Here is a 22,086-nt window from a genome sequence, read left to right on the forward strand (position 1 = left end):
CGTGGATTTAAAAAAATTGTTTTTCAGGGACGCCTGAGTGGCTCAGTCGGTTAAAGTGTCTGACTCTTGATTTTGGCTCAGGTCATGATCTCAGGGTTGTGAGATTGAGCCCCATGTCAGGCTCCTCGCCGGCCATGGAGCCTGCTTAGGATTCTCTCTCTCTCTCTCTCTCTGCCCCTCCCATGCCCCTGCTCACACGCATGTTCTCTCTCTGTCTCTCAAAAAAGAAAAAAAAATAAATTAAAAACATTTTTTGGATGAAGCCAGGTAAAGGGAGTTGACTCCAGAAGATGACAAGAAATGCAGCTGACAACCTGGGGCTGGGGCGGGTCTATTTAACTTGCAAAAGGGTAAGGCAACTCAGAAAAAAAAGCAAAATGAAACCTAGTCATGTTCAACCTCTTTTGTGCTTAAGTGATACAGGTTTATGACTTCCTGAGTTCTATAGTTCCTGATATCATACACATTCTTCGTATTTCTCATTTATTTAACAAACCTTACTAATTCCTTTGATTCACTCCTCACAACACCCTTTGAGTGAAATACTATTACGTGTCCGACTCGCCGATGGGGAAGTAGGGGAGAGAAAGGCTGGATGGACTTGGGTGCCTAAGGTCACGCAGCCAGCCAGTAACAGAGCTGTGATAAGAACCCAGCAGTTTGCCTCCAGGAGCCCTGCCTGCCACCTCCCTCATAAGAGTTTCTGACATATTTACCTCTCTCTCTCTAATCCCTTCCCTATAAGGTCGCTGGAGACTCAGAGGGAAAAAACAGAGTCTCATATAGTTTAAAAATGACAAAGCTGTATTTGAAGTGAGAAGACCTAAGTCTGAGACTCAGGCTCTACCACCCACTGCCCCTGACTGAGGCCTCTCGGTCTCTGAATCTGAACCTGTTTTCTCATCTACAAACAATGCTGTGTCCAACCCACCCACTGCATTACTGTAAAGATCATACCACAAAAAATATATGCTACAGTATCGTGTAAACATAAAGCATTCAGCCAAAAAAACCCTTACGGGATTCAATCTGTACCAGCTACCATGAGAATACCTCAGAGAACGAGACAGAGATGGGCCCTGCCCTCCCGATGCTTCCAATCTAGAGATGAAGCACTTCATAAAGCAAGCAAACAAAAACTTCCAATTTACACACTTTTCAGTGTCAGTAATGTGCAACCCTTGGGAAAAAAGATCTCTGCTCCCTTATTGCTGGTGTAAAATCTGGGGGTCTGAAGTCGGTCGCAGCTGACCACTGGCCCAGGTCTGCCAGTTCTGACACCACTAGTCAAGACCATGCCGAAAAGGGGGAACTCGAGCTTTCAAATTTAGAAAGTGCTGCTACCCTTTGATTTTCTCTAAATACAAGCTTCTTCATCTCTAAAATTTATCAAGCTTCAAATAACACACAGGCACAAGGGTTTCAAGTGACTGTAACTAAAAGTCTAAAATGGAAATGAAATTGCTACCACAAGTCTAAAGTCTTCTTTTGAAGTTTATTTCAAGAGTGCTTGAGACCTTTTCTGACTATTCTTGATACAGATTCCCCAAAAGCATCTTTTACTTTAAAATGGGAAACATTTACACAAGTGGAAATTCTCTCACAGTGACTATAATCTGAGTATCTCATAAGATAAAAATACAACTCCAAGTATTTGTGTGTGTGCGTGCATGCACGTGCAAAACCTATAGTTGGATTTAAGAAAAAAAAAGTGATCGGGAGAAAATGCAAGTCATAGTAAAATAATTCAAACCATAAGTATTCTCACTGCCTATATCTATCTATCAGTAGAGAAAAGATAGAGGGTGTTAGGGACTAAACAACATAGCAGATAACAATAGTTTTCTTTACATTGTAATTTTGGATGCATTTTACAAACATGAAAAAAAATTAAGCTCTGCAGTTCCACAGCTAGGCAGACACAAGCCAATTACTCCAAAGGAAAGCTAAGAGAAAAGCAGCAGGCCCTGCTGCTAGCTGCACAGCGCCAAGATCGGAGCAGTGCTCGGGTACTTATCTTGTGGTTTTCTCTAATTGTGTCGTGTTCTTAATCATCCTTTGTTGAACTTTCTATCACATCTAGGCTGAGATAGTTGTCCACTCCCAACGGGTCGTTTGGAGCCACACTTGGTTCTCTGGCCACTGCCATCTCTTTACCTAATTCTGTACCCCAAATCATCTTGTACTCCCCAACCTGACTTCCCTGAAAGATGTATGGCTCCTCCCTTCCAACAAGTGTGGCATTACAAATGGCTTTCTTGACAACTCCCGTCTTCCCTAACTCTCCCCATTATCTCTACTCTCCGCAGGCCTCCTTTTCACATTTGACAGTACTGGTGCTCAAACACACCCAACACAAAACAGAAACAGAAAACAACCCAGGCAGGAGACTCTACCGAGGAGCACTGGCCTCGTGAGTCAGATCAGCACTTCGGTTCCAGCTCAGGCATCGATTTCACTCAGTAACTTTAGGCGAGTTACTTATAAAGATCACAGAATGAAAACTTCTAAGAGCTGAATGGGACCTTCATCCTATTTATTTAAAGAAAAAACATTTTCTAGGCTGCCTCTGTGTGCTGGACTGTGCTGGACTCAGCCCTCCAGCGGCTCATCTCATACAGATAAGTGCGTGTCAGACATAAAATGCCTCCACAGAGGAACACTCAGGAGGGATTCTTTGTGAACCCCCTAGCTTACCGACGAAGATACTATCAACTATAGCTGGGAAGATAAGTAACAGACATGTCAAAGAGTTTTAAAAATATTAAAGTTTCAGGGGCGCTGGGTGGCTCAGTTGGTTGAGCGGCTGACTCATGGTTTCGGCTCAGGTCCTGAGATCAAGCCCCACGTTGGGCTCTGCGCTCAGCGGGGAGTCCGCTTGAGACTCACACTCTCCCTCTGCCCCTTCTCCTGCTCGTAGTCTCTCTGTCTCTCTCTCAAATAAATAAAATCTTAGAAAAAAAAAAGAAATCTTGAGAATGGAAGCTGTGATATGCTCCCTGCTATAAACATGAAGAAATAATAAATCATTGTCCTCTTTCCCAAATTCTAAAATTGGAGACACACAAAACAAAGCACTAAATTTCAAGGCAGAAATACCTCCATAGTTAAGACAAAACAAAGCATTAAGGGAACAGTGCAAGTAGTTCATATACCCTAAGGAAAAAAATAATTTCATTAAAAGTTAATTCTTTCCCCAGGTGTATGTACAAAACTAGTCAAAATCACCTTCCCAGAAAGACTGACCATCACTGGTAAGTTAAAACCATCCTTTGGATCCTTTTTTTTTTTTTTCTTAAAGGGGGGAAAAAAATTGTTGTAATTTGGTTAAAATCCTCAGGATATGCTGCTCTAAGAGTTGAACCTTCCAGTAACCAATATTAATAAACTCAAAGAAAAAGCAGGAGTATCTGTGTTGTCTCTAGTCCAGAATAGAACCTCTCCACAGTTCGTGAAAAGTCCCAAAGACACAGAAGCTCCACCCAGGGGAGACCAAAGAAACAAACAAATTTAGTCAACAGTTTCAAAATAAACATAACTATCTTTCTAGAACAGTCCAGGAAAACTTCTGAAATTTTATTTATTTTTTTTAAGATTTTATTTATTTATTTGAGAGAGAGAGAGAGAGCGCGCACAAGCAAGGGGAGGGGGAGAGGGAGAAGCAACTCCTCACTGAGTGCAGAACCCGATACAGGGCTCAATCCCAGGACCCCGGAATCACAACCTGAGCCAAAGGCAGGTGCTTAACCGACTGATTCACCCAGGCACCCCGACTTCTGAAATTTTAGACTGTGTTTTCTTAACAGTGAAGAAATGTGATAAAAGAAAATAATGGTATGTTTGGATAACATTTACTTAGAGAATAACCAACCTATTTTTTTAGGAGCTGATAGGAAAGTGATATGTACCCTTGATATTATGGATTTTGCTATCCACATAGTTAAAAAGTCAAAAAACATCCGGCTATTTTATCATTTCTCAAGTTTAGAAGTTAAAGATTCCCAAACAATTGTATAATCTCTTCCTTGAGATCCCACTGAATTATCCCAAAATGAATAATTTAACATTTCTGAGTAATAATTACAGTAAATACACCATCCCAGCACTGAGTGTGTCTCAGCTGGTTGAGTACTCCCTTTCATGGTAATCTCATGGCTTTATTATAACCTAGCTCTGACACCTACACTGACCAGCTGGTCAATTCTAAGCTACCACTAACTACATGAAGTGTTCAAAGCATCTCCTCACTCCTGCAAAAATGTCCCAAACCTATCCCTATAACGAATCCAGTTATAGGGCCCTGCCAACATCTCAAATCAAAGCAAGGGCAAGAAGGTTTCGAGAAAAAGAAACTTACACAAGAGGATCCAACAATGAGGACTTAGAAATTCTACAATTATCTTACTCATCTTATTACCTCTCCCCCATCCATCCTCCTACCCTCTAGCTAAGGCTGACCCTCAACTAGGACCACTCTCTAGCACCTCCAACCTCCTCCCAGATCTCTCTTGGGCTGTTCCCTCTAGTTGCCATACTATTTCTCTACTGCCTTTCACTCCAGTTCACACACTGGATGGTCAACATATCATATTTACTATCTTTTCAAACCCATGCCTAATTCCCCATTTAGCCAAGCTTCTGCCCAGACTACTCACCAACCGACCATATTTATATCCCAAAGTTTTCTCTCAATTCTCATTCTTCTGATCTCCCAGCATCACTAGATACCAGTGACCACCCTCTCCGTATAAAAGTTCTCTCCTCTGTTGGCTTCAGTAACCCTACCCTCTTTTCTCCCTACCTCTCTAATTCTTCTTTCTCTACCTTCAGCCCCCTGGCTACAGGTCTTCTCCAAGTCTCAGACTTTGAGCTTTACTTCCTTCTCTATACTCTAGCCCAGGTCTCAAATCTTTCTTCACCAGCTCTGACTGTTCCTAAACACCAGTAACATGCTTCCACTGCTATCAGACATTTCTCTGCACATTCATTCACCAAAATGTCTGCAATACGCTATACAGCATCTTAAATGTTGAGGATACAAAGATCAACAGACCTTACAAAGATCGTCTCTGCCTTCAAGACCAAAGACAAGTTAACAAAAATGTGTAAAACAATGTGATCAATGTGATGATTCCTACACAGACACACAGAGATCAGGAAGAACACAAATAATGATAATAATACAATGGTTTCCTAGATTGAGTTTATAGACATTATCTGCACACATTATTTCAATTAATTCTCATAACAATATTAGGAAATGCAGGACTAATGGTAAAATTCCCATGTAACTTAATACCAGGTCATACAATTAGTAAGTGACTCCTTCAGGCTCCAAAACCAATACTTTTTCTTCTATGCCCAATGAAATCTAAATCTGATGAGTCAAGAGAAGTCCAGACTAAGGACACCTATTTAAGATTAATCAGTATTCAAGAGAATTTCTGAACACGGTCAAGGAAAAGATCACTCAGGGAAATGACTAACATAGGACAGAACGTAGTACTTAGATGTTCCAGAATCCCTCAAACTCAGTAAGTCTAAAATCAAGCTCAGCATCTTCAGAGAACTACTAAATTTCATTAATTCTAAGACACATATTTTTTCAAATTTTAACGTTTCTGAAATTGGGATATAGACATGATGGCTTGTCATGGTTTAACTGGCAATATTGTTTCCCTTCTTAGTGGTACATAAAACAATGACACCTTAGAACTTCGGGTTTCTTAGATTTGATAAAATAAGGTAACTTCCTCCTAAACTTAATCCTCAAATTTAAATCCCTTACGTCACCAAGATCTTATTTTTTAGAATCTCTCTCTCCTTTATACATACGTACTTTCCCTTTCCCCTACTGCCACTCTAGTTTTCGGTTGTATCAACCTCGTAAAGGTGAACTACCCTCCTCGCTGGTCTCCCTGAACCGGTTTTTCCTATTCCAGATCATCAAGTACCAGAACCACAGATCAAACTTTCAAAACCGTCACTGTACTTACGCATCGCTCCCTCTCAAAAATTCGCTTCTTAGGATTGTGCCTAAGCAAACCCCAAGCTAGTCTGAAAGACTTCCACGATTTTGCCTGAACTGACCTTTACAGACACTGCTGTTTATCAGTGTGAGCCTTCTGCTCTAGGCCACCTCTTCCGTTCAAATGCTCTACCTTGTCTGTCACATTTAACCAGTCCTCCCCTCGGAATACACTCCATCCTGATGTCACTCAAGGTCAGGATTCACCTCAGGCTTCATAACCTCCTTTCTGCAAGGATATTAAAAGGATCAAAAATGGAGACTATAGGGGCGCCTGGGTGGCTCAGTCATTAAGCGTCTGCCTTTGGCTCAGGGCGTGATCCCAGAGTCCTGGGATTGAGCCCCACATCAGGCTCATCCACTGGGAGCCTGCTTCTTCCTCTCCTGCTCCCCCTGCCTGTGTTCCCTCTCTCACTGGTTGTCTCTCTCTCTGTCAAATAAATAAATAAAATCTTAAAAAAAAATGGGGACTGTATTTTATATTTACACAGCATAACTTAGTGGTTCATTACACAGTCTAACTACACAGGTCTGCCTCTAAACTCTGCATCTTTCTGTGTGACGCTGGGCAAGTTACTTAACCTCTCTGTGATTCAGCTCCCTCATTTGTAAAATGGAGACAATAATGTACCTACTTCAAAAGGTTGTTGCAAGAATTAAATGATCATGTAGAACTGTTACTTATATATACAAGCACTTCATAATTGCTATTATTTTTATTAATAAGAATAATCACATAAATGTTGGAAATGTAACACAAGTTTAGCTATTACTATTATTTAGAATTTTCATGTTCCCGGCACCTAGATGATAATAAGTACATAACACATACTCAGTGCTGATCTGATGGAGGAAGGCAGGAAAGGTCTTAGCACGAGAAGAAGCTTTTTAGGAAAGTGTCTATTTCTGATATTCTAGGGAAGAGCTGAAGAAATCTGCCCAGGAATGGCAAAAATACCTATTTTGGCGCTACAAAGGCTCAACAATCTCAGGGGGAATTAAGAGAAGAAGAAGAGGAAGGAGAACTCTATGTTCTTAGACCCACACGTACCACATACACCTGCAACTCGAGTTTTACAGCTCATTTTGCAGCTGAGACTTTCAGATGAGGCGGAAAACTTCCTCGTGAGATTAGGATAAACAGGTACTCACTGAGCATGCCTCTGTAATTGAGGTCCATATCCCGGCTCTCCGATCGAACTTTAATAGCATCCAGAATGGCATCGGGAGACAACAGTCCTGAAGGCCTCACAACGTTCAGAAGTTCCGTGAGGCTCATCAGAGGCAAACGCACAGCCTGCATGATCTCAGCATGATTCTCCTTCGAATTGTGCTTACACCAATTTAACAAGGCTAGGAATATATCTTTCTCGGGAGCTGCAAATGAATCTCTTAATACGATGTTTAAAAGTGCTGTCTGAAAAGGACAAAAGAAAAGAATTGCAGTCATTACAGAGCTCAGTCATGTGTATGATCAGTCAGCAAAACCTCACAGAACTGCGAGGATCCCTTACATCTCAACGACTCTCTTCGACCATCTTCTTTCTTTAATCTGTGCCACGTACTCTCTTGCCATCATGGCCCCGTGAAGCCACGGGTATCTTGTTCCACTACATCAAATGTCTAGTTTTCCCCACACAACTGCACCCATCGTCAATAAAACAAGAAGAAAAATGGCACCATGAGGAGCTGCCATTCCATGCAGGCTCTTCAGAGAGTTTACAAGGCAGTAAGACACAGCTGGCATTTAAAATTCGAGATCTTTTGTTCAACAGTATTATTGCACTCCCATATTTCTGGTTCTCAGACTTCCAGGCTGACCTCCAGCAACATTGGGGCAACCCTAAAAGACCCTGGCCTCCAAAAAATTAAGTAGGATAGTAAAAATCATAGTTTACACTCAGGCCAAAATAGGTAGCTTTTCAAATAGGTTTTCTCATCTGAAATATTCAGGTCCTTGGAGGAACATAAAAAGGGAAAGGAGAGACCAGGGTTCAGAGAAAGATTTGAGCAAAATAGTCTATTTTATTGAGCCGGCCAAAAAAAAAAAGCAGTGACTTAAAACATCGAATGACACTTCAGATCTCTTTAACGAATTCTCCTTTTCACAATAAGGAATTATTAGTTGCATCTCTCCGTTGGAGAGATACAACACCAAAAAATAGTATGCAACACCACAAAGGAATCTATCCGTCATCACCTGGAAAACACCCACCCTGCATAGAACCTACCAGAAGAATCTTACAAAAGAAAACAAAAGCAATTGCCTCTCTCTTACACGATCTACATAGTCTCAGTAGCCGGAGGTGGGTGGCTAGACAAACGACCTCTTCCAGACCTGATGGTTTTTATTTTTTTATTCTTAGTCTACGGCTCTCTTCCTACTGCACAGATCTCAATAACGCGATGCACGCCTGTAAAGTACTTGCAGACGACGACACACCTTAGAAAGGGAGAGGAAGCCTTCGCTTGAGAGCACCTCCTGAGCATTTCTGTCCATAAACATGCAGCACATGCAAGTTAACTTGGGAAGTGAGTAGAGGCTGGCAACATCAAAAGTCATGCAGACATTCTGAATGTTAAGTATGGTGCAGAGATACTCAGAGGTAGAATCCTCCAGCTCTGGAAATCCATATTTATGAGCCAGGCTCAAAAAGTCCAGCAACACCTCCTCCTTCTCATCTGTCAGCGTTGCCCGCCCGGTGTAGATGTATCTAAGCAGCATTGTGAATGCTTCTGCAGTGGTGTCCTGGAGAGGGATCTCTGCTTCGGGCTGAGATTCTCGCATCCCACCATACAGTAATGCTCTGCACGTCAGAGAAGAAATGCGTGAGGAAAACCTCAAATAAGATTTGCCACAATATTATGAAATCACAGTTATCAGCATTATGCAAACAGAAATTTGTTTAATGACACAAAGATTCAGGTGAAGAAATGCATAGTAATCATTGTAAATAGTTCTCTGAAGAAAGAGAAATGATTTATAAACTATTTTGGATTAATTCTATAAACAATTGGACTAATGAAATATCCTGAGAGCTCAAATATGTCATAAACATTCACTAAGTGGAAAGATCAAAGCGCGCTTTTGAAAGGAACAGCAAAATCCATACAAACATATTAAAGGTCAATAAGGCTGTTTAAAAAGTAAAACTCTGTAGGAAAAGATATAATCAGATAAAAACAATTATACCCAATCAGGTGCCATTCTCCCCTGCCAGACTGGCAGAAATTAAAAATCCTGTTAACTATTCAGTGCTACAAAAGCAAAGGAATAACAGGTTCTCTCGTGCACTGCTTCAAGCTTCTAAGCAGGTACCCCTCTAGGGAAAGTAATTTAAGTAACTTCTATTCAAATCTAAAATGGGCATACCTTCAACTCAGTAATCTCACTGTTAGGACTCAATTCTAGAGAAATACTACAGCAAAGTAAAGACACACGTATAAGAATACATAGCGAAACAACGGAGGGGAGCCTGGATGGCTCAGCTGGTTAAGCGTCTGCCTTTGGCTCAGGTCATGATGGGACTGAGCCCTGCACTGCATCGGGCTCCTTGCTCAGCGGGGAGCCTGCTTCTCCCTCTCCCTGCTACTCCCCCTGTTTGTACGCGCTCTCTCTCTCTGACGAATAAGTAAATAAAATCTTAAAAAAAAGAAAAAAAAAGAATGGAAACACTGAAAAAAATCTTAAATGTCCATCAACAGAAACTTAATTTTAAAAACTGATACATACGTCTGTGCAGCTATTACAGAGATAAAGGAGATCAATGTATACAGTCTCAGAAAGATATCCAGGATATAGTACCTAAGTCAAGTTGCAGACCCAGATGTGCTGCACTGGAAAAAGTATATACCACATACTTATGTGTGTATGCACATAGGTATATATAGATATATCTATTTATATTGAGAAAAATCAGGGAAATTCATCTTACACTGTTAACAGAGGTTGTTTCTGGGGAATGGGATTAGATGGCTGGGAGGGAAGGACTTCCGTTTGTTACTTTATAAATTAAAAATAAAATTGGGGATGGGATTATGGGTGATTTGACTTTTTTTTTTCCTGTCTTTTCAGTATTTTTGAGATTAAAAAAAATCCTATTATTGCTTATCTGCTCATCTAAAAAATGAAAACCAGGCAATCCAGTCAGGTAATGAATTTGAATTTCTACCTCCACTACTGTAGGAGGAATAATATGAACCAATTAAACCTCCAATCCATCAGGAAAGAAAGGAGGACAAGGGAGGAGTACAGAAAAAGAAGAGTAAAAGTGAGAAAGAAAATGTGTAAAAGTGAAAACAAGAGAATAAGAGGGCAAAAAGAGACTCCCCTGCTCCTGCGATTCTCAGAGTAGGACTAGCATTTCAAAGGTACCCTCCATACCTGTTGGAATTCCTCCCACCCTCCTCCTGACCTTTGCATTCTTGCTCCCCTGGAGAAATAGATGAAACTGTTCAGGCAAAGATTCACAAATATTCTGAGCATATTTCTTCACTGGGTTATTCTGTGCCTAAAAACACCCTTGAAGGTTTTCATTAATCCAGAGAGCATCCCACCACGACCTTAAAATTACTGGATTAAAGAATCCTTTCCTAGGGAGATCTCACCAAGGCTTACTCCCACTGTAATGTGATCCACGGTATTTACCTGAATTCTCAATGCTTTAACAGTAGTTTTGATGAGGTTCCCTTGGAACACTAAACATGAACCCCCAACCTGTGAAAAATTCTTTCTGTACAGTTAGTCTGTTCTCATCTGGAAACTGATAGGCTCTATGACAACAATTAGTGAGGCTTCTCCAGACTTTCCTTTGCATATATACAGTGTCAGCAAGGAGAATCCAAGATAGCATTACCAATGACTCTGAGTTGAGCCTAGTGAGCCATCATATATTATAAGTGTTCAATATCCCCCAAGAGACACCAAGAACAAGTTCAATAAGTGAGGGGCGTATATTCCATTCACTCAATATATTTTCAAATTTCTTTTTTTTTTTTTTTAAGATTTTATTTAATTATTTGAGAGAGAGAGACAGTGAGCACAAGCACGGGGAGAGGCAGAGGGAGAAGTAGAAGCAGGCTCCCTGTTGAGCAAGGAGCCCACTGAGGGACTTGATCCCAGGACCCTGGGATCAAGACCTGAGTCGAAGACAGACACTTAACCAACTGAGCCACCCAGGCGCCCTAATCTTCAAATTTCTAAAAGCATGTGAGTTTCTTTTAAGAATAAACTGATCATCTAAAAGATACCTACACACAGTTGTCTCGAATTATTTTTTGAAAGGGGGAGGGTGTATAATATTAACAAATATTAAACAGAAGGCTGAAAAGTTCTGACTATTAATAAGGAATGGTCTCTAAAACACTTTAACCATAATGAATGGACCAAAAGTAAGAAAAGGGAAACACAAAAAGCAAAGTGTACAGAGGACAGAGGCTGGTAAGGAATAACAACCAGACCATGGCAGGCTTCCGGGTCGAGCTAACCACTAGCAGGGGCTGTAGGAGAGGGCCAGGGAGAACTCTTAAAAGACTCCTCTCTTGGGGCGCCTGGGTGGCTCGGTCGTTAAGCGTCTGCCTTCGGCTCAGGGCGTGATCCTGGCGTTCTGGGATCAAGCCCCACGTCAGGCTCCTCCGCTGGAAGCCTGCTTCTTCCTCTCCCACTCCCCCTGCCTGTGTTCCCTCTCTCGCTGGCTGTCTCTCTCTCTCTGTCAAATAAATAAAGTCTTTAAAAAATAATAAAATAAAATTCTTTAAAAAAAAAAAAGACTCCTCTCTTTTCAAAGCTCCTGGCTTCATCTGCACTAGAACTTCACATGTGCAAGATGGGATATTGTAAAAATGTTTGTACTAAAAGAGTTCTAGCTGTATAGTTAATATTTCCAAGAGCCTCACCTCACTACAATGTGTGTGATTCCAGATACTGTTTTGTTGACTTGCTTAATTCTGATTGTGAAAATCAGACTGTAGTTTTCACTAGAAGGTAAGTGAAATTTTCCCTAAGCCACTGGCATCTCAGTTTTTAGATATGAGTTTCCCAGGTCGGTCCATGATTTTATGGATACGGAATCTATGGATTTATCAAAGATAAATTATCATTCACTCAATAATTCAGTGATGATTCCCTTTTAACAAATATTACGTAAAATGTAGAATACTTAGAGCTTAGCTTAACGTTCACAACCCTGGATGGTAAAGGTTTGAGTGACGAACAATGGCTACGTGTAAGCAGGATTTTTTTTTACATTAGTACATAAAGACTTTGCTTAGTTTTAGTTATATATTTTCTTAGTTTTATTGAGTTCTATATAACTAAAACTAAGTCTCAGTAAATACTTAAATTCCCTTTAATTTGGGGTTGCCAAACTGCCTATCTCAGACATGGATCTGTTGGGTTACCTACAGGTCCTGGGCCTCAGTGGTCTGAAACTAAGAGGTATACTAGTTCATTAGCAAGTCCAGAGGTCGGTTCACCTATACAGCAAGAAGCCTAACTGCCAGTAAATCAGCTGAAGGTCCATCAGTTATCAGCTGTGAGCCGCAGGTGAGGGCCGCAAAGACTCAGCCTGAGAAATATTCTTGAGACCCTGAAAAAATGGTTGATGAGGGACAGGTGAGCGTGAGAAGCCTTCTCACCCTCTAATTTTCAGATGGCTCCTGAAGGAAAAGGTGATTTAAAAAAAAAAAAAAACCTAACAAAAAGTCTACAAAGATGGAATTCTTGTAGAGGTTGAATTCAAAGATTGCAAGAATTTATTGTTATCCTTTGTTACATATTTTTCATGGAAGAGAAAAATACCAGTGTTTTCCACAAGTGACTTGAATCTTCAAAAAGTAATATACACTTACCGAAAATATTGGCACCTCGCTGCTAAAATTACCCTGTGGGCAGGAAAACGTTTCTTTTCCACAACAAATGTGACGTCGCCATATTCTTCCCCAATCAGCAAGGCACCAATATGTTCAGACAAAATGTGCACATGGTCAATTTCCCCCACTGCAGTGAAGGGGCGAAGAGGGTGGCTGTTGCTCATCTTGTAGAACAAGTGATAGTCGTTGATCTAGAATATAAAGAAGGGACAAGAATTAGTGCGGGAGGGAGATACACTTAGAAAATCACATACCATAAACATAGCTCAGTAAGAATTTAAAGTACTTTAAGCCAAATCACATGAGAGAGATTGCATCATTACTCACATCTTCATCAACCAATTCATTCTCGGAAGTAATTCAGCCTGACTCCATACCCCAGTCCCTCAGTGTCTTATCACGATAGGAAAACAAAAATGCCAGGTCTTCCAACACAAACAGCAGCTGGAGCCATTATATTCTAGGAAACCGTGCCCAGTTACAGGTCCCCTCTCTCTGAGTACCTCGACAAAAGGAGAATCAACAACCAGAACTCCTCTTGTAGCACAGATCTATTTATCGAGATTGGGTATAACTAACTATACCGAGGACAAGAGTCATCCGGGCATAGACCTAGACCTAAATCACAAGCAGAATAAACTATATCATCAGATTCCAAATACCTTCAGAGGTTTTCATCCAAAAAGATCTTAAGTATTTTCTATAAAATTATAATCTTCACAAAAATAGCCTGACATTTATTAATGAAATCTTAACCCCCCTGAAAATAAAGAATAACCCTGATGTTTTTCTTAAGACTGTAACTTCCAGTTCCAATTCACAACTCTGCTGCGAGGTTGCCTGTGCTTACCACAACATCATTACATTTATTCTCATTTATAGGCACTTCTTCGCTTTTGTATGCAATGCTTTTCTACAGATGTAACTAAAATTTGAAAGGCTAAAACTTGATTAACAGCTTTATATGTTAGAAAGGGGAATTATGTCCTTTGAAAGCTAAAAGTGTTTATATTCTTCAATCTCTCCAATATTTGCAGGTACTGTTTTTTCAGGGGTAAGGAACCCAGCAAGCGGGTAAGAGCCTTCACTGGCATTCAGGTGCCCCAGGTGAAGACGTGGCCAATTGCTCAGAGGTGTGCCAGCTACTCCTCTATTGCTACCCCTCTACTGCACCGGAGACCAGGGGAATTGAGACAGATGTGCCTTCTCCACTAGACCCCCACACCTTCTTGAATTCTCCACTTGGACTGGGATTAAAGGTTAAACCATTCTTAATCTTTAAACTTCCACATCTAGATCCATTATTATCAAGGTGTACAAAAAACGGTCTTCATCCCCAGAAACTGCAGTGAAAAAATCTTTGTGGGTGCAGGTTCCCCAGTTACTTGCTACTCCATGTCCACCCTATATAGAAAGAGCAATAGCAAGGACTGTGATATAGAGGGACACAGAGCATGAGCTAGGCAAAGAGACACCCACACCAGGTTAGAGGACAAGCTCCTGGCCCCCTATAATAGAAGCGTCAAAGGGATAGCAACATACTCCCCTAACTGCCAAGGCAAATCCCTCTTCTTCAACTACAATCTCCACTTGAAAGCCTTAAAAACCGAATCGTCTCTAGTTACCTGTGATGAAAGACCAAATTCAACTTATTTAGGAGTACAAGCAAATAATGCATGATTCAATTGTTTAATGCATGATATAAAAGTCTAATACAGGAGTTGGCAAACTTTCTGCAAAGGGTCAGATAGTAAATATTTTAGGCTTTACAGGCTATATGGTCTCTGTATTGACCACTGGAGCCAAAAACAGCCACAGACAGTAAGTAAATGAATGAGCATGGCTATGTTCCAATAAAACGATCTACTGAAAAGGGACAGATTTAACCCTCAAGGCTATTGTTTGCCAAAACCTGCTCTAACGTGACCGAAGATTGGCTGTACTCTAGACAAAGGATCGGACTGTTTCTGGTTTTTGTTTTGCTTTCTGGCTGGGTTGCCCAACTGATGTCCAAAATAACATGGTCATTTCCTGTGTCAGCCATGCAATTCTGAAATCCACCGGTGCCTGACTTCAAAACCTCACTCTTCTTCAGCACAAACTCTCACATCACTATCCCATATTTCAGTGATGGTGCATGGCTCTAAACAAAACAGACTCTTTCCCTGTCTGAACAAATGCACTGCATATACCCAGTGAATATATTCTCTGGTATAATATTCACTTACAATTTTATCCAGGTCATAAGTGAGACAAAATGACTCTTGATGAGAAACAATTGATTTTTGGTTAACTAGCTCAAGGCAAATTTATAATTCTTCAACTGAGACATAATAAACATCAATACTATATAAATATCTACCCTAACAGGTTCTCCAGATCTGTACTTCCTAATACATACAACTTCATTTAGCTAAATTTACGTTTTAATCATGCTTTTCCAACTAAAGATGTAAAGTGAGTATTGCCAGGTATAGGAAACAGCCACTTACTATGGAATAAATACAGTTTTTATTGGCATATAGAAAAATTTTAATTAGACCAGTTACTGTCAATGAGCTTACACACACTGGATCACATGGGGAGCTTTAAAAAGGGAGGAGAAAAAGATGCTTGCATCCCACATCAGAAATTGTGATTTAGTTGGCCTGAAGTGATTTAACGAGCAGGCTGAAAAGCAGCCGCTGATTTAGACTGTTGTAGTCCCATACCTTACTCAGGTGCACAAATACACAAACTAAATACCCACTGAGAAAATTTGTTGAGGATTTGATTCCAATTTGAATCTTATTGCACAGAGGCAAATGGTGCCAACAAAATTACCAATGCTACAGCTCATAAGCAGAAAATCTTTGAAAATCTTTTTGCCCAATGCCATAGCTTAACTACAAAGTAATAGTTTCGGTCCACCCACCTGCATTTAAAAAAGCACGTTTTAGAAACACGCATCAATAAAGTTCATTTTTTAAACCTCCAACTTTAATTTGATAAAGTTGGAAAAAATGTTAAAGTTCACAGAGTACAACTGTTTATTGACTTGTTTCTTAAGCTTTAAAACTTATTCTGCCACTGTCAACATATGTGATCTTTGACAAATTTTCTAACTTCCATGAGATTGTTTCCACACCTGTAATGACATGGTTATAGATTTTTCTGAAGTCATATTTTATAACTCTGCCACTACCTTTCAATATCACTCTTTTGGCCTGACATACGAAATGAACTCTCGTGACTCAGCATATGATTGTACTCATGACTGATTTATTACAGCCAAAGAATACAAAGCAAAATTAGTAAAGTTTTTGAAAAAGCACATGGGGAAAAGTCTGAGAACCAGACATAAGCTGCCAAGGGTCCTCTCGCAGTGGAATTACATGGGATATGCTATATTCCCCCAGCAACAAGTTGTGACAAGACAGGTTAAATGTTGCCAGCCAGGAAGCTTGTTGGAGACTCAATGCCCTGGGCATTTATAATGGGCGCTGTTCCAATAGGTAGCCCCTGCCTGGCATGTATCCAAATTCCAGACTCCCAGAAGGAAAGTAGTGTTCAACATAAACCACAGTGTTGGCACAAACTGCTTAAGTGAGCCGCTCTATCAACTGATAGCAGGAACCCTTCTAAGCTCTAAGTTTCCATCTAGATGCCAGTCCAGGGCCAATCTTGCAAGCAGGACTTCTTAAAGATAGCAGTTCAGTCCTGCTATGTTAGCCATTTTCTGTATAGTTCTAGAAACAATTAGAGGGTCTAACAATGTTAGCAAAAGCACTGAAAATGAGTTTAAAAGCCTATCTGATGTATTTATTTAATCTTTGGTTTAGAGAGGAATACCAAGAAAATAGCCTACCCTACCTGCCCAGATGTATTCCTGACCCCTGACCTCCCATTATGCCAGATCCAAATAATTTTAGGGACGGGTTTCTTCCAAATTTCAAGGATAGATCATTTCAATGTTATTTAAACAGTTACTGTGCGTGTGGGAAGAGTTTTCTGCTATTTCTTATAAAGCCAATTTAACCCTGACAGGAAGCTGCCCACACCCACACATGCAAAAACCAGCTAAATAACAAAAACCCGATGTAAAATATTGGAAAACAGAATTAAGCAGAAGAATTATGGCAGAGTGGGTCAATTCCAAGAAGGACAGATGAATATTAGGAAAAATAAGTCATTGAATTAAAACGTCAAAGTTGTGGAACAAATCATAAAATCATAATATAATTAGCTCAATAAAAGCTAAAATATTTTTTAAAAGATTTTTTGAAGATTTTATTTATTTATTTGAGAGAGAGAGTGCGCGTGAGACAGAGCGTGAGCAGGGGAGAGGGGCAGAGGCAGAGGGAGCAGCAGACTACCCACTGAGCAGGGGGCCTGATGCAGGTCTCGATCCCAGGATCCTGGGATCATGACCTGAGCCAAAGGCAGCCACTTAACTGACTGAGCCACCCAGGCACCCCACTAAAATATCTTTTTAAACAATCACTACTAAGTTTATTTTAAAAAGGTTCTAACTGAATAGGAATAAAAGGATCCTTCCTTATTAGGATACTAATACTTCCTTAACCTGATACATACATATACATACATACATAGCCTAACGGTAACTGATATAAGCATTTGGTTAATAATAAAACACTAGAAACATTCCTAGAAAGTTCAGAAATAAGAGAAGGATCTCTACCCTTATCACTATTAACATTTTTCAGAAACAAAAGACAATGCAATTAATTGAGCCAAGTTAAAGGTAAATGGATTAGAAAACAAAGAGACAAAATAATCACTATTTGCAGATAATCTGATTGCCCATATGACAAATCAATGAGAATCAACTGAAAAAAATATGAGAGAAAATAAAGCAGGTTCACCAAGGTGATCTCATAAAATTATTGTATGAAAATATACAGTATCCTTCCATGCCAAAAACCAACAACTAGAAAATACAAAGATTTGTAATTTATAATTGAAAAACACATCCAATACTTAAGAATAAACTCATGGAACAGGTCAAGGAAATTACCAAAGTCCATCGAAGAATTTAAGAGACATAAACGAGACATACACTGTTTGGACACAGAAAAATCCATTGTTTAAAGAGATCAATCATCCCTAAATCACCCTATGAAAAAAGCATATTTGATATTTTATTGTACTTTTAAATGTTTTGAAACTTCAAAATTCAAGAAAATATTCTTGGTAGGGTTAACAGTTAAAAAACAATAATTTGACAAATGGGCACACATTAAAAATTGAGAATGAGAGGTGAGATTTTTATATTTATCAAGAGGTGTTTTAAGTTGAGAAACACAGTTCTAATTAATACAGGAATTAAAAGTAATCTGATCACAATCACAACAGAGTTTTTAAATTAAACTGGGATAAAGGGGTTCATCTGGAAGAATAAATATGTAATTTGGTACATATTCTGGAAAAAAAAAAAAGAACAATGGGTGGGGTCAGCTTAGTGGATGAGAAAGCAAATCATAAATTAGAGCAATGAGAACAATGTCATACTAGAGAGACAGATCATTGGGATATATTAGTTGAGGAAAAAACCCAAGTACTACACATAGGAATGCACTATATATACAAAAATACAGCATTTCAATTCAGTGGGGGGAAATATGGAATTTTTTTCAATAAAAGATGTTGGCTAGCCATTTTTTAAAAAGTAACCTGGATATTCACACAAGAACACAGAATTAAATACATAAGGATGGCAACCTCAGCACTTTCTGTAACAATTAAAAATTGGAAAAAAAACTTAAATGCCCATTTAAAGGTAACTGGATAAATAAATAATGGTAAATTTATTTGGTGGAATATTATATAATGATTTAAAAGGAATAAATTTAGATACTATTGATACTGAAAAAATCTAAAATGTATGTATTTACATGGAAAAAGTGTATTACATGGAAAAATGCAAAATATAGTAAAATGTTATTTTGTTAAATAAATTTTCAAAAAGCAAACATCAAATTGTTAACAAGGATTAACCCAAAGGATCAGGGTTGTGGGAGAATATTATGTAGTGCACTACATATGTTTGTAATGTTTAAACTTTTACAAGAGTGTTTTATTTATAATAAAATTTATACAAATATTTTAATAACTTTGGCCACTAAAATTACAAAATAAATTAGTTTGTGTATGAGACAGCAAGTGCTTTAATTTGCTACAACCAGTAGTACCTGATTTAGTGACTAAGAACAGTAAGCAGAGGGACTATATATCATCTCCACCGACGAAAATTAATTAACAACTTGAAGACAAGGACAAAAAGTTCATTACAAGAAGACAGGCATTAAACTAGGCAGGAATGAGTATCAGACACTTGGATAGCGTGGCCTACTAGGGCACCCTATCTGACGCACCGTGACTAAAGATCTTCACCTTCAAGATCTTCAGTATGATTTTTTCTAGACTTAAGGCGCATTTTTTCCAGAGGCAAACACAGTGCTCTGAGATTTGCTCCTGTTGACAGTCCACGTCTAAATTTGCTGACGTTCACAGGATGGGGCAAGGGTAATCTATTCACTCAAGCTGTTCCTTCAAGGTGGGAGGAAGGAGAACAGGAGGCAGAGATAACAAGGACCTACTGGAGGGGAGGGCAAGAATACCACCATCAGGAAATGGTGCCATTCAGGAGAGCATTTGGTATCATTAGTTGAGGGTTCTGGGACTTCCTATGGATTTATTTACCAGGGATGGCGGTATAGAAACTACATTCTTTCATGGCTGGGTAACTTTCATGGGTTCAAATGCATTTTTTTTAAAAATTGACTAAAGCAGCAGAACTAAAATTCCCAGGGTTACTATTTACTATGCAATAAGAAACCCACACCCATTTGTTCTAACCAAAATAATTAACAATGTCCATCAATAAAGTGAGAGCACCATATGTAGTTTATAGTGTTGTAATGTTATAATTACCTCTTATGGAGTCTGAAAAAACCAAGTCAACCTAAATATCAATTTCTTTACTTAAAGCTCTCTTCTGGCAGAACTGTTTACAAACTATTCTTTAAGAAGGGCTTTCCACATTTTTTAAAGTTTATTCTCCAGAATGTAATCAGGAAACAGACAAAGAGCAAAGTTCCACCCGGTGGAGATGCCAATGAGTCCTTGAATGCTGTATAAATCTCCCCTGGGAAGCCCTCTCTGCCCCGCCTATTTCCTGACTGAAAGGCCTTTATGGGTAAAAAGACCTTCTGCTCTTTAATTGCAAAATATAAATGATCTTTCTCTTGAGGAAAGCGATGGCATTTACAAGCATATGGTTTAGCAATTTCTTTCTGCTCTTGGTACCCATGTGGTGTGTAATTTGAAGTAGTATTTCTTAAACTTTAAATTAATATCGCCTGGGGAGATAAAGGATATCCTGTCTGCATCTTAAGCACTCTCAAAAAATCACATTCTACTTTCTCATGGGAAGGATACCTCACTTCTTTTGATATATACTCTACCCCTGTCATCCAAAAGCCTCAATAAACAGGTGTACATGACCATACTGGTAGGAGTAACCTTGATTCTGATATTTTGCAAATCTACTTCTAAACCTTGCAGAGGAGTTCTGTCACGGGGCAGTAAAGGACCCCAGTGAGAAACATGACTGCGGTTCACAGGCATTTTCTGGCTTCAGGATTCCCCAAATGTCTTTCTGTGGGAAAGATGAAATGATTTCTAACATCCAGTCCTGTTCTAAATTCTTGTCAGTCTTATGATTTTGTATGTTTGTAAATAAATAAATGTTTATAGATATGCACAGCTTGGAACACTTTTAAAGAACCGTAATCTTAAAAGCATTTGACAAGATTATTTTATTGAGAGTGTATATAACTCCATTTACCAATTACCACATTGATTCTCCACTTCTTTGTCAAAGGACAAACTAGTTTCTGAATCTGTATGTAATTCATCCAATAAAAGATTTACTGAGAAAAATATTTATTGAGCTCTCTTCTATGATACAGGCCCAGCGTTAGGTGATAGAAACACCAAAAGTTAATAAAAAAGATAAAGTTGCTACCTCTGAAGAACTCAATGTCTACTGAGAAAGCTAGGACTAGATGACAAATAATGCCAATTCCAGAACTAGCAAGCCATAATTTTATGATCAAGCCATAATTTTATGATTTTTTGGAAAGTAAAACACGTTATCTTCTGTAAGTACCATACTAAAACAACCACAGCTATGCTGAACAGATTATTAAATAAACAGGAACTCAGAAAATTATGTTATACTCTTCTATCAGAATAAAAGTTAATATTCAAACAATTGGCTACTTGTTCTCCAAAATGGGATGCACACATCCCAAAGAGAGTACAATACAAACCACGGTAATTTCGTAAGAAAACCTTAACACTTCTTTTGACATGTATTTTTTTAAAAGATTTTATTTATTTGTCAGAGACAGAGAGAGCACAAGCAGGGGGACCAGCAGGCAGACGGAGAAGGAGAAGCCAGTGGCCCACAGTTCAGGGAGCCCAATGCGGGGCTCGATCCCAGGACGCTGGGATCATAACCTGAGCCAAAGGCAGACACTTAACCAACTGAGCCACCCAGCTGCTCTGACATGTATTTTTAACCTAGAAAAATGAGGGAAAAAATTAAGCTTCAGCAATCTTACTATGTGGATGGACCTGGCCTCCTCTCGTGATCTGCATTGTCAAAAACAGTCACTTGTCTCGTAAGACAAATAAGTGTCTAGGGAATTCCACAGACAGGGCTCGTGTTCTCATTTGTTCAAGGACATATTAGGTTTACCTGTGCCTGCTTATATGAATTTTCCAAATGTTATCTGGTTTTAATTAAATTATTGCTCACAAGATGACAAGTGGACTAAAAAAGGTTCCTGCAAGGAAACCACTGATTGAAGATAATGTAATATCACCAAAACAAGGAAACAAGTAAATAGCCATTATGATAACTCTACTCCTAGTAATCAGATTTTATAAGAAGGTGACCCCTGCCAATAAGTCCTGGAAATTATATGCATACTACAGTGAATATAGACAAAAATACTGTATTACGATTATCAAACCTGCTAAAAGATTAGAATTTAATTATTGCAACTACTAAAAAGAAATGCTAATTATGTAACATGATAAAGGTGGTAATAATGGCTACAGTGGCAATAATATTACAATATATAAATGTATTAAATTAACATGTTGTACACTTTGTA

At 39.1% G+C, this 22,086-nt stretch overlaps 1 protein-coding gene across 3 annotated transcripts in view; it reads right to left on the reverse strand.

Moving 5' to 3' along the window:
• The window catches only part of BTBD9 (BTB domain containing 9), a 410,047-nt gene that overhangs the window by 358,425 nt on the left and 29,536 nt on the right, over positions 1-22,086 (reverse strand). For all 3 annotated transcript variants that reach the window (XM_026482809.4, XM_044378324.3, XM_048225847.2), the window contains exons 2-4: positions 12,878-13,089; positions 8,472-8,835; positions 7,181-7,445 (exon numbers count right to left, since the gene is read on the reverse strand). In XM_026482809.4, the coding sequence (XP_026338594.1) occupies positions 7,181-7,445; positions 8,472-8,835; positions 12,878-13,062 (814 nt within the window). In that variant the 5' untranslated portion in view covers positions 13,063-13,089. The remainder of the gene's footprint in view (positions 1-7,180; positions 7,446-8,471; positions 8,836-12,877; positions 13,090-22,086) is intronic.

Source organism: Ursus arctos, unplaced genomic scaffold (genome assembly GCF_023065955.2).
Source record: "Ursus arctos isolate Adak ecotype North America unplaced genomic scaffold, UrsArc2.0 scaffold_31, whole genome shotgun sequence".
In the NCBI taxonomy this organism is placed as follows: domain Eukaryota; kingdom Metazoa; phylum Chordata; class Mammalia; order Carnivora; family Ursidae; genus Ursus; species Ursus arctos.